The 13,948-nt window shown below is 36.5% G+C and overlaps 1 protein-coding gene across 3 annotated transcripts in view; it reads right to left on the reverse strand.

Moving 5' to 3' along the window:
* Nucleotides 1-13,510, reverse strand: part of LOC145638915 (uncharacterized) — a 36,175-nt gene extending 22,665 nt beyond the window's left edge. For 2 of the 3 annotated variants that reach the window (XR_014114741.1, XM_081689992.1), the window contains exons 1-8: nt 13,347-13,510; nt 13,059-13,164; nt 12,824-12,962; nt 11,461-11,569; nt 11,159-11,295; nt 10,826-10,962; nt 10,328-10,434; nt 9,581-9,708 (exon numbers count right to left, since the gene is read on the reverse strand). Coding sequence is in view for 2 of the 3 variants with exons in the window: in XM_081689992.1 (XP_081546118.1) it covers nt 9,581-9,708; nt 10,328-10,434; nt 10,826-10,962; nt 11,159-11,295; nt 11,461-11,569; nt 12,824-12,962; nt 13,059-13,164; nt 13,347-13,391 (908 nt within the window). In the remaining variant the exon portion in view is untranslated. The remainder of the gene's footprint in view (nt 1-9,580; nt 9,709-10,327; nt 10,435-10,825; nt 10,963-11,158; nt 11,296-11,460; nt 11,570-12,823; nt 12,963-13,058; nt 13,165-13,346) is intronic. The other variant, XM_081689979.1, reaches the window with a different exon arrangement.
* Between the last annotated feature and the right edge of the window lie 438 nt (nt 13,511-13,948).

The following is a 13,948-nucleotide window of genomic DNA, read 5'->3' on the forward strand; positions in this document are numbered from 1 at the left end:
TATGCTGCATTGCCTCAAGACATGATAACTAAGGATGGATGAGATGGTTCTAAGCATTTTCCACGACTCCCAAGGCCCTTCAGGAACCCATGGAAGTACTTGGATGTATAATCTTACCTAATGAAAAAATGATGTATGGAAGAAAAATTTGAAGGCTATAATACATGAAATCGGAGCAATTTAAGAGGTGTCGGGACCCGATGTCAGAAATTCACAGGATTGTACAGGATGCATCTCGAGGTCATATGATGTTGTTTGGACCCATATACGACCATAAGTCGTCTACCAAAGGCCCCGTGGAAGCTTATAGCCAATAAAAGAGGCGTGTACGGAAACAGGTAAATTGGATACATAAAGGCAAATTGGACGGTTCCACCAACCCAATTAGACTCCCGAAGGGTATTAGGGTCTATAGGTAGCTTCTCGACATTTTTTGTTTCCGAGTAAAAAAGTGTCAAAAATTGGCAAAATTGAAGGCTATAATACACGCTTTTTGGCTACTTTCGGAGGTTTCGGGACCCGGTGTCAAAAAGTCTCGAGATACCACGAGATACATCCAGGGTCATATAATGTCGTTTGGAACCATATATGATCATTATATTTTGTCATAAATGTCCATGGTAGCCTCGAGTTTATGAAATCGGTGTAAGTTGTAAACGGGTAAATTGACAGTTTGAAGGCATATTAGATGGTTTTACCCACCCAAATGGACTTCCAGGGTGTATTAGGGTTTATTTGAAGCATCTCGACAATTTTTGTTTCCGGTCTTAAAAAGTGAAAAATTGTCCAAAATTGAAGGTTATATTACACGATTTCGCGTCAGTTTTTGACATTTTTTTAAAAAAAAAAGTGAATGCGTGGGGGGACTTCCGGGGTCATATAAGCGGGTTTGAAACCATAACACACCTATAAAGATTTCTGTAAAGTACCAAGAATGATAATGTTTCCATTTTGAAATTCATGAAATTGTGAAATTTAATGATGTCATAAAAGTGTATTGAAGTGATATGACTTGACAATAATGATGTCATAAGAATATAATGATGTCATAAAAGTATATTGAAGTGATGTGACTTGACAATAATGATGCCATATGAATTTAATGTTGGCATATAAGTATAGTGATGTCAATTAAGTAATTATATTTATAAATGAGGTGATGTCATAATATGATGGACTTGATAATAGTGATGTCTTTGAGAATATAATAATCTTATATAAAAAAATGGTGTTTCTTATACGCTCTATATTTTGGAAAACAAGGTTAGCGGTACTTCTTATATGCTAAAAAATGCTAAGTAGTGGAATTAGGGGCGATGCTCCCGGAAAACTTGGGTTTAGCCGCCCTATCAATCCGCGTTGGTCCGCATCCTTAGTCTATGAGCGGACTGGTCGTTCCACATCCGATCGGGACGCATAGTCGGCCCCCATCCGCTTCCCTCTCACACAATTTCAAGCACTCTTTGACTCTCTTTTCAAAGTACTGTCCATCTTTTCCTCGCGGTACTTGTTCGTTATCGATCTTTCGCCAGTATTTAGCCTTGGACGAAATTCTCCACCCACTTGGGGCTGCATTCTAAACCATCCTAACTCGGCGACAGCGCCTTTCACCTTCTTTGGCAGCCCCTTTCTAGGGGACTTAGGCTCGGTACGCTGTAGAGGACGCCTCCCAGAATGAAGCCGCACAATTTTAAAGCTGGTTGTTCCCGTTTCGCTTGCCGTTACTAGGGTTATCGTTGTAAGTTACTGGGGTTGCAACGGTTTTGCCGCCTCTAAGAGCAAACAAACTAAGGGTCCTGCTTAGGAGCTACATAGTGCGTGACTTCGATGCATCCTAGGCTAGGACTTGTCTACCACCTATCGCCGCGGCACTACGTAATCGAGGGCTCCGTATTTAAGCCATCCACACTCGATTAGGCTTGGGAGGCCTCAATTCTCTCACTATCTTCTATCCCTCTTTTATCAATACAAATGCTAGTATTGTCTATAATTTCAGAATGAGTTTCACTATGGGGATGGAACAATTTGTGAGGACAAATGGATTCATGATTTTTACATCTCTTCTCACAAAGATTTTGTTTTCAACCAAATTTAAAGGATACCCTAAGAACACACATGGTAAACCTCTTAAGCTTAATTTGTATACTTTCATGTGACTGTAAACCTTAGTTTTAAAAAGCGTGCCTCTAAGGCACAACCTCTTACAATGAAAAGTAGAAAACTTTAAACAATTTAGGAGAGAGAAATTTCAAAAGATCCCAAAATTACAAACCCTAAATTAAGGAGAGAGAAGTCAGAGAAGCCCTCACATCCTTGAGTCCCTGCAGTCTATGTTAATCGGACACGGCCAAATCGTGAAGTGCCTCACGCGACACTTCACGAACACAAACACGGACACGGGACACGTGTCCGATCCTTCATTGTTCACTCAGACACTTCAATTAAGATAGGAGAAAAATAGAAGAAACATGAAAGAAAAACATATCTTATTCGAAATTCACCATTAATATAAAGAATATGGAGAGAAGAAGATTGCTATTTATTAGGAGAATTTACGGAGAAAAGAATTATAATAAAAAAAAAAAAAAAATAGGGGTAGACATAATGAAAAATTTAAAGCTTTTGTAATATATAATTTATTTATATAAATTTAAGTGACACACTACGTGTCCCTGTACCCGTGTTCAAATATCGGACAGAGTCCCCATGTCTTAAAGTTTTGGAACTTGCCAGATCAAACACTTGGATAAGTGTCCGTGTTCGACACTCGTTCGCCAATGAGAGGTATGTTTTCTTCTTTTTTTTCCTTTTTGCCTTTTTTCTTTTCCTTTTTTAAAGACAATTTCCTTTTCTATTTCACTCTTTCATTTGGTTACTCCCTCCGTGTTTTAATAAATGTTACACTTACCAAAGCCGGTCGTGTTTTAATAAGTGTTACACTTCCTTTTTTGGCAAAAAGCTATAATAAAATATTATATCTTTCTCCTCTCAAGGTCCCCACCCAAACCCACTATTACTTTTTTTTAATTATATCTTTCCTCTCACATTCATTACTTTTCAATAAATTATTAACCCCACTATCTCTCTTTTACAATTTTTTAATACACCAACTATCCCACTTACCTCTTATTTTATTTAAGTCAATTAAATTGCCTAAAACTATGCGCCGGTCAAACTGTAACACTTAAAAAAATACGGAGGGAGTATTTTTTTTCAACTGTTGTTATCTGCCTCTTTGTTTTCTAAAAAAATTGGTTTTACATATATATATACATATGTATAAAATCTGTCTTCCTCTCTAACTTATTTTAGACAATTTAAGTTACTTGATATGTGCTTGAAATTGATATATGTTACTATTTTCAGCTTGTTAATACATATAGATAATATCGGATCAAGCACACCATCCACGAGATTGTCCGACCCTCTGGGAAGAAAATATGGAAAGGTGAATCCTAATAATAAAAATAATTGGCAATGTAACTTTTGTGCTAAAGTAACTAAGGGAGGGATTTATCGACTAAAACATCACTTAGTTGGAGGATTTAAAAATACAACTAAGTGTCCAGATTGTCACGAGCATGTAAGGGAGGAAATAAAATCTTTTATGCTTAAAAAGGCAAAAGCTAAATCAACTACTCAAATGAATCCACAGTTTGATTATTTTAATGTAGTTGATGATGAGGAAGAGGTCGAAGAAATTGATTGTGAGATAATGAACACAAAGGGGGGTTCAAAGAGTGGTAGTTAAGGTAAAAAAAAAAAATAGAAACCCTCCTAAAAATCCAAGACAAAAAGGCCCTATGCATATGTTTGTTACTTCTACTCCTAAGGATGTATTGCAAGAAACATGGAAAAAAAATTAGGTCGCGGTTGCGTTTTTGGTAAAGGTCGCGTTGTCGCGGAAACGACTTGTAACGGTGAAATATAACGGATTGCGGATTTCGCGGTGTGATTTTTAAAAGATAATTCACATAAGTAAAATTTTAACATCTTTACTCGTTGGCTTATCATTTATACCATATTATGCTAAAACTATGACAATAACACGTACGTAGTATTAATTTGTTTCTTATTAATATATTTTTTTGGTTAAAAAACAAAAGAAGGGTAAAGATGACTACTTAATACGTAACTCAGGGATGGGAGGGGTAAAAAAGATGAAAGCTGGCCACAAAGGAGAAATAAATAAAGGGGTAAAAAAAATAATGGTACACAGCTATCATAACAGTAAAAGGGTTTTTTTTAAAAAACAAAACCAGTAAGGGGGAATACAGCTGGAAAGCACTACTCTTTTGACTTTCAGATTTCTTTTGTACTTCCTTTCTTCTTTTGTACTTCTCCATAGCAATGGCGACACTATCAGCATGCACAAAACGATTAGTCGCGAATCTAACGGTTTCAGAACGGCGCTCTACCGTTACGTGACGGCCAACTCGGCGATTTGGGTGTGAATTTCAGTTCGGCGTTATATAACGGCTTTTTTCGGATCAACAAGTCTAAAACCCGTTACAAAGCGGGCGTTACATAACAAAACGACCGAGTTTATTTTCCATGGCAAGAAAGAAAGGAGGATCAAGGAGTTTTTGGAGCTTGTTATAAACAATTAAGGGAGAAAGCTTGTATGGATCTTGCAAGGTGGTTCTTTGATGTCGGAATTCCATTTTATGCGGCTACTTATGATAGCTTCAAAGTATTGATTGAATTAATTGGACGATATGGATCTGGTTTCAAGCCACCTAGTATGCAACTATGCATGAGCTAAGAGTTCCTCTTCTTAAGAAGGAAGTCCAAACTACTACTAGCTAATGGAGGAACATAAGAAAGAGTGGGCAGCCAAAGAATGCTTAATTTTATCCGATGGTTGGCGTGATTCTACTCCTCAAAAAGATATTATAAACTTTCTTGTTAACTCTCTAAGGGGATCCGTGTTTCATAAAATTCATAAATGTTTCCGAAATTGTGAAAGATGCAACTTTGTTGTTTAAGTTGCTTGATGACATGGGTGAGGAAATTGGAGAGCAAAATGTGATTCAAGTAGTAAAAGACAATGCATCTAATTATGTAGCGGCGGGTAAGAAATTTGATTCAACTCCTTTACTTTTTGTATTTGATTTTTAATTCCTTAATCTTAAGAACAACTTCTATCTATTCTTTTGTTATGAAATATTTTAGGAAAATTACTTGAGGCCAAAAGAAAGCATCTTTATTAGACTCCATGTGTGGCACTTTGTTTGGATTCTATGTTGGAGGATATTGGAAAAATTCCAAGAGTAAAGAATGCTTTAAAGAAGTGCACGCTCATGAATGGTTAAATATATAACCACATACCTCTTGTGAACATGATGAGGAGATTCACCAATCAAAGGAATTTGCATAGGCCTGCCGTCAGAAGATTTGCTACTTCATTCATTACACTTGCTTAATATCATAAACATAAGAATGATTTGAGGAAGATGGTCACTACACAAGAATGAAATGATTCAAAGCGGTCAAAGCAAGCGATAGGAAAGAGAGTACCAAACTACTTTATGTAAGACACCTTTTGAAGGAATGTAATGCACGCCATTGCGTTGACGGGACCTCTTGCTAAAGTTCTTAGAATTATTGATGGAGAGAAAAAGCCACCTATGGGCTACATATATGAAGCCATGGATAGGGCTAAGGAGGATATCCAAAAGAGTTTTGCATATAGAGAATTTAGGGAAGCTTTTAAGAGCATTCATGAAAGGTGGAATTGCCAACTTCATCGAGCTTTGCATGCACCAGGATATTACCTTAATCCGGTAATTTTCTATGATCAACCCGATGATGTTTGTTGTGAAAAAATTGAGACGGGATTGTATAATTGTATTGGAAGGTTGGTTCCGGATGTGGAAACTCAAGATAAGATTATGATGGAGTTAGATGCATTCAAAAATACTTTCAAACTCTTTGGCCATTTAATAGCAATTAGACAAAGAAAAGCCAAAGCACCAGATCAAAGCTATAACTTTAAAGCTTATACATATTTTTAACTTTGAAATATACTTGCAAACTAATTATATTTTTATTTTTTTGAATAGCGGAATGGTAGTCAACTTATGGATCTTCAAGTCCTAATCTCAAAAGCTTTGCCATGAAGGTTCTTAACCTCAATTGTAGTGCTACCGGTTGTGAAAGAAATTAGGGAGTTTTTCAACATGTATGTACACTTTAAGTTTCACCCTTAATATTATAATGTTTATAGTTCATAATAACCTTTGACTAATAAAGTAAAAATTTATTTTTGTCATAACTCCGCATAAAGAAAAGAAATCGTTTGGCACAAGCTCGATTATATGACATGGTCTATGTCAAATATAATCGAGCTTTACAACACCGATATGAGAGGCAAAACACCATTGACCCCATTCTTTTGGATAATATCGATGAAAGTAATGAGTGGCTACTTGGGAAAATGGATGAAAATTTGGAGGAAGAACTTGTGTTTGAAGGTGATGTCTTGAGTCTTTGACATTGAGTGCGGTTAGTAAAGCCATTGGGGCCAATGAGCCTTCCTATAGGGTAAGAAACGATGCTCCATCATTATTTGGAGGGAATAAAGGGAAGGCACCAATGGTGATTGATGATGATGATGAGGAGGAGTGGGAGGAGGACAACGGTGAAGATACTTTGATGTTGATTTAGAAACTCTTTAGTGCTTTGGAGACCATTCACTAAACTATGTTTGCTTTTCTTTCTATCTTTTAATTAAATTATGCTAATTATGTCTTACTTTAAGTACTTGTCTAATACTTTTGCGTCTTAATGAGTTAGCGATGATTATTGTCAAATTATGCTTCCCTTTATGCATTTATAATAGAAGTGGGATATGTTGCCTTTTGTAGGCGAGGCGCACGCGTGAGCCTTACGCCTAGGCTCCATGGACCTTTTGCGCCTCGCACCTTTTAAAACTAAGATGTAAACGGGTTTAGTATCAGTTTGTACCTCATAGGGACTCTTGTTGTTCAAGAGTGGTGTAAGAAGCCTTTTGATTATGTACACAGTTGTTTGCACACTGTCACCCGGTATTGCATGAGAATTCTCCATCTCCAAGATATTCTTGTGCTTCCTTTCAACTCTTCCATTTTGTTGTGGTGAACAATTCCCATTTTCCACAACATCTTCTTACAAATCTCATTATCAAACTCCAAAGCATTGTGGATCTTATGACTTTCACTTTCTTTCCATATTGAGCTTTGCTCATATGAACAAATTCCTCTATAGCACTAAATACTTGAGATTTTTCTTTGAACTCTTTTACCCATGTAACTCTAGAGAAGCCATCTACAATTATTGTACCTTGTGCCACTCTAAATGCTCCCCAGATATCTATGTGTATCACCTCAAATGCTTGTTTCACTATTGAGTTACTCAATATGTAGGGCAACTTTGTGAACTTAGCCAGACACACATCTTCACACTTTATCTCAACCTCATTCGGCTCTTCCATTTTTCTGATCTTGGTCATGAAAGCATGACCTAATCCTAGGTGTGTACTAAGTTTGCTCACATTTCTTACAATCCTTAATTGTTGAGATTGCATTTAATGCCACTTTCTCACAATGCTTGTTCATTTCAGCAAGGTTTTTTTATCATATTTTTCATGGACTCGTTTTAGAGGTAGTACAGACCATTCCTGAAGTCCACTTTGCATGACTCATTCTCCACCCACTTCTGCACGGACAACAGGTTATGCACATACAAAACTTTTTGTAGTCTTACCCATTCTCTAGGCTCACACATCCCTTGTGAGTGATGTTGGCAAATTAAGTTTTGCCTCACTTCTACATTGCTAAGCATTCTCAAGCACATCGAAGTTGCCAGTCATATGATCCGAAGCTCCTGAATCAATGATCTAAGTTGTGCTTGCTGCATTTGCATATTGACAGCTCACCATTCCTGCATATGTGAAGTAAAGATCATCTTCTTCTTCTTGTCTTGTTCCAGCATACTTTCCTACACTAGGCTACAATTTTACCGGTTGCTTTAGCATTAAGTGGCACAGCAGAAGAGCTACTACTAGAACTTCCTGTTTCTGTTTGCACATTTGCAGCAGTACTTCCACTTCTTCCTACTCTACACCACCTCTATTATTGCTCAATTTAGAGTCTCTTTGAGCTTTTGGATGTCCACTTGGAAATCCCTTCAGACACCAGCATTTTTCAGTGTGTGGAGGAGACTTTACCTGTCACAGCTTCACTACTTCCCTTGCTAAACATTGCTCAGGGTTCAGCTTCTTCTTTCACAGCTTTCAACGCTGTTCTCTGATTGTCCTATTGATCAGTGTTACATGCTGGATCTACACTAGGTAAAGGAGTTTGCATAAGCAAATGACTCCTTTGTTGACTGTGACTATCATCCAGTCCATTTAGAAACTGGAACAGCTTCTGCTGCTCATCCCGATGCTAATGCAGAGATTTCTGCATTAGAGGTAGTAATAGGAGGCTGACTGGTCATGCTTTCCAGCTCCTCCCACAAAATCTTCAACTCTGTGTAGTACTCAGTCACACTTTTACCTAATTGCTTTGTCTCATATATTTCTTTGTTCAACTGATACTTCCTTGAACCATTTGCAATATCATATCTTTACTCAAGTTGTTTCCGAGAGCACTTACTGATAAACATGATAATTTTTTATATATTGATGCAAGTATCCCATGCTTCTAGTTTTACTCGATCATTCAGATCTCTTCCAACAATCCCAGTCACAAACCCATACGTTCTATTGGATCCTAGACTGATTTCTATCGATCTTTTCCGGGATATGTAATTACTTGACCCTTCTAGTTTTTCTATGCTGATAGAGTTGCTTCCATCAGATGGGTGCAAGTATAAAGAACTAGAGGTCTCTATTACAGTTGACATATTTAAATCAGCAAGAATACAAGTGGTTTTAGAAATAAAGATGTCACCTTTATATGTTTCTCCTAGATCTACAGTTTTAAATATTAAAGAACAAATCTTTAAACTTTACTATATGAATGCTGCTAATATACTGACCTTAAGCTCTGATACCATGATGAGAAACAGAAAGGCACGATTTTTTATTTCAGCAAAAGCAGAACAGCAGCAGCAGTAAATATGATGAAAGCAGGATCTTTTCATTGAGCATTTTTTGTGTAATTTTCTAAATGACTGCTACAATGATTTTTGCACCTTATATATGACAGCCCTACTTAACAACCCTAGTGACTTACCACTAGCAATCTTACAGCTCATACAACAACAGACAAAAGAAAGAAAGCAGCACAGCAGCAATAGCAGACAAGCAGCATAAAGGAAATATTCCTACTCTCTATTTCATCAAACAACATTCAAATTAAAAGATCATCAATAACAGACAACCGTATCAGTCCACCAGGATCATATGATAGGGTTCCCAGTGATCACAATGCTTAACAATAGAATTTTAAATTTCTTCTTCTGGAAAGGTTGGTAAAGGTAAGTTGAAATTTGAAAATTGAGCAAATAAGTATATGAATTAAGCTCAACAATAAGCCAAAGTCATAAACTTTACTTTTGAATTTCAGAGATGGATATGTAAAATCAAACTTACGCAAGATCCGCCAAGGTTTCTGATTTGATCACAGCCTTCCCTTCTGGAAGTTCAAGGCAAGAATGGTGCATTATCATTTCCTTCAAAGTGTGCTTAGTGCTTTTGACTTCATTATCCCACAAGATGCTCTAGTAACATATGCAAGTTTATGTTAGTACATGACCTAAGTGAAAAGTGCAAAAAGTTTGAAGTTTAACCTACTAAAAGCTAGTATGAAAGTATAAAGCAAGAATAAATCAAATTTGTGCTTAAACTGGGTCTCGTATGTAAGTTATGTTCAATCAAATAGACTTGAGAAAGTTTGAAGTGGTTTATAACTTTTTTGAACCCATATCTTAAAACTTAATAGTTCGAAAAGGTGAAGAAAGATGTCAAGAGGCTACATGCTAACGAGAAGTTGTCCCGCTTAATTTCTTTAAATTTTAGTTAAACAGACTAAAAGTTTCAAGTATAGGTAGATGAGATTGGATTTGGAATTACAACAGTAAAACTTATCCCACCAAATTTAACTTTGATGATCCATCATTCCATCTTTAACAAAACCTAAGTTTGTTTTGCGTTAATTTTCGCATTGACCTACATTAGGAGTATAACCAGACCTTACCAATTTGAATAATTGGAGTTGAAAAACAGGTTAAAAATTTGAACTTAATGCAGCTATGTTCTATGTTTATATTTGCCATCCAGCTTTATAATGTTAAGTCAATAAAGACTAGACCCAGCGAATTTAGCTTCTTAAATATGTACCTTCCTGACATACTCTTTCTTCACCTCTTCCCATGGCAATTTTCCTTTAGGAGAGAAAACCGATGCGTTCCAAAGAGCACCTCTTGCAACCATAATGGACGAGGCACCTACCATGTTAAGCATAACATTAGATAATAGACATAAAAACAAAATATTCCCTTCGTTTCACAATGATCTTTTCATTTGGGGTCTTCTCAGATTGATGATTGAAATAAGTGATTGCATGTTCTAAGATAAGCTACAAATACATATGAAAACTCTATTGAAGTAATAGTTAATTATCAACATTGAGCTGCACGACCCAAATCTGTTCTCTTTTCTCAAAATCTGACACCATCTAAATCAATTGTCAATTTTTTAGAAATCTATTTTTTATATTTGGGAGTTGAATGGCTAATCTTTACCTCATTTTCCAATTGCATTAGATATCACCTACTTTGTTAAATTCTAATCTAAATATTCCTATTATAAGGATCAGAAGTGTCTTGATTTTTGAACCTGTAGCATTTTTGATTTGCTGAATATCTTCATAATCAAAGACATCGCCATTTGCTATTACTGGAATTGATAATGCAGCAACCACATCAGCAATCTCATTCCACTTAGCAGGATCCCTTGGTCTATCTGGAACTTTTCTGTAATATATTTGATAGATAGGGTAAAGAAGGGAAAAACGAATTTATAGGAAAATAATAACTGAAATTGCCTATTAAATGTGTTAAGGCAATGATCACAAACATGCAAGCAAAAATGGAAGGCTGATCACAAGTGAAATAGTATAATATACTCGAATAGGAGGGGAAACAAAAAGGCAAAGGAGGTAAGCACAACCTTCCATGGACAGCAAGAGCAGAAACACCTGTTTTCTCAATCTGTCTGGCCAATTCCACAGTGTAATGAGATGTTTTCAAAAGTCGTATTTTACATGTTACGGGGGTATTTAGGTTCCTCTTCAATGTTGTCAGAATCTGAATTGAGGAAAGAAGCCGATCAAATTGTTGTATTATAGCCATAAATGAACAGCAAAGACAAGGTGAGTGGAATAAGGGGAAAAAAACATTTATTGATAAATTGAAATATAACACATAAAATAGAGACAACTGAAAGACTTCTATTTTTGAAGAGTGGCATACATCGTGAATAGTCTCTGGCTTTGATAGCAACGCAGCACCCATGCCCCCACTAATAGAAAATGACCTGGGACAACCCATATTGATATCAACAGCAGCAACATCATTGCAACTGTGGAGGAAGAAGATCTATGTCAGTAAACCACATGATCACAGCATAAGATTACTGATTACCCCCCCCCCCTTCTTATTAAAATGCATATAATCACCTCTGCAGCTTGATTAGAACTATTGTAATTAAGATTAAGCAACAATTGTTTTTTGGTAATCAGCAATACTCAACTTGAGCAAAACGGAAATAAAAAGATGAAGGTGCCAAATCTATACGTGGGAACCTGAAAGCCGGGAGTTAACCGACGAGATGCACTATGGAGTAATTGATAAATATAAATGGTGATTACAAGCATTAAACAACAAGCATGAATAACTCGTGGTACTTATCACATCCACCAAAGCATTTCAAAAGAACCACATGAATCTTCATGCTCCTGGCTCTTACAAGCAAAGTTATTTTGATCCTTTTTAAGATCCCATTTCGAAGAGGTCTATCAGCAATGGCCATCACCAAAACAGCATCACCGTTGCGTACTAATGTCCTTATAAGCTTCCAACTTATACTCATGGCTGAAGCATTCTTGACTTGCCCTTCCGACTTCATGCACCTCGGACAATCAGTCAAAATACCTACATCTCGACTAGTTTATAAAATTCCTCCAACAATCAGTTCATTAAACACAAGAATCACACATGACAAACCATTTCTTTGTTTTTATAAGCCAAGGGAAATTATGAAACCATTTCTTTGTTTTTATAACTTGTTGATTGCAATTATGTAGCTAGCACTACTTTTTTTTCTTCTTTTTTATGGGGGGGGGGGGGGGGGGGGGGGGGGAGGGAATAGATATCATTGTTCCTATTGTTTGGATAAGAGATTGAGGAAGGAATGAGAAGGCGAGGGAGGGGTCCATTTCCTTTCCCTCTTATATAAACATCATTGCTCCAAATTGAAGAGATTTGAAAGGGAAAATGAACTTCACATTCCCCCTCCCTTTCCTCCTATTACCTTCATTTCCCTTCTATCTTGCTATTCAAACAAAGTGCATACATTTAAAATTATCCAACAATTCCCATGACCAAGAATATTGGTTTGAAGCCTTAGATCAGATAAATTGAAGAACGAGATACTACATTACTTAAGGAAGGATCTTAGATACATACAAGTGATTGTGCATGGGTATTTCAAAGCAAGAGTAGTGCAAGATAAATCTAAATGTAAACTTAAGATACTTAAAACTACAATTTGCAAGTGCTCTAATTTAGGTTTACATCATCTAACAATACTATTGAAATTGGTAAAGAAACATACACAAGTTGGGCAGCCTTGAGAGCCCTAACAGCATCAGAAGTCCCCATCTGAAACACGACCCGGCTTTGCTCCTCCGGGCAGGTCCTAAATACCACATTTTGAGTCCCTTTCTCAACTACATCAATCGTGCCCAAATAATCTGGCAACAATAACACATAAATCAATTCATGTAATAGTACCATAGAATTACAAATTCACACCCAAAAGGTAAAGAAATAGGAGTAAGAGTAAGAACCGTTAACGATACGATCGCACTTAACAAGCTTATGGTCGATAATTTCCTCCCCATAAGTGATATCAGCACCATATTCAGCAGCTAATAACCTCAAAGGCAGTGTACCCTGACAACATCATCATTCATCCATGTAATTTCTTGTCAACCCACCATTAAAACATGAAAAAATCTAATACCCAACTGATAAAAAAAACAAAACCCAATAATTGAAGTTGGAACTTATTATGGGGATAGAGTGAAAGCGTCAAATAATAAGTCAAAAGAGAGAGAGAGACAGAGGAGACTCACAACTCGAACCATAGGAGCAAGAACAAGCTTGTTGTTGTAGTCCATTATCGGCGGCGGCGTTGTTACGCCGCCGAAAACGGGGCCAGGAAAGTGCAGAGTTGTTTAATCAACGATCGCCGACAAGTGATGGGCCTGACTTGTAATTCTTTATATTGAGGTTGTAGAACAGAACCTGTAACAGGCCAAGCCCATTTGTGGGAATTTGATAAAAGTGTAGTTTCGTTGAATGTACAATTAAGGTTAAAATTTGGCCAAAATAGACAATTAAATCAGACTAAACTTCAATGAATTATAACCTTAATACTCCCTCAATTACGTATTACTCGCAACAAAGGAATATTTTATGTCTCACAAATAATACTGTACCCTTTTGTTGCGAGTAATTCGTAATGGAGGAAGTATCTTATTTCATACCAAGAGAATAAAGTCTTAACCATTAGCATAGTGAGATTTGAAAGAAGAATATGCTAGGAGTATAAATTTAATCATAGCATCTTCTTCTTTTCAAATGTATCTTCTTTTCAACTACAATGCCTGCAAAACTTTAAAAATTATTGGAAAAATTGATGTTACTAGTCTCAATTACAGGCATTCTTTTTTAA

The sequence above is a fragment of the Chenopodium album genome, chromosome 1 (genome assembly GCF_948465745.1).
Source record: "Chenopodium album chromosome 1, dcCheAlbu1.1, whole genome shotgun sequence".
NCBI lineage: Eukaryota > Viridiplantae > Streptophyta > Magnoliopsida > Caryophyllales > Amaranthaceae > Chenopodium > Chenopodium album.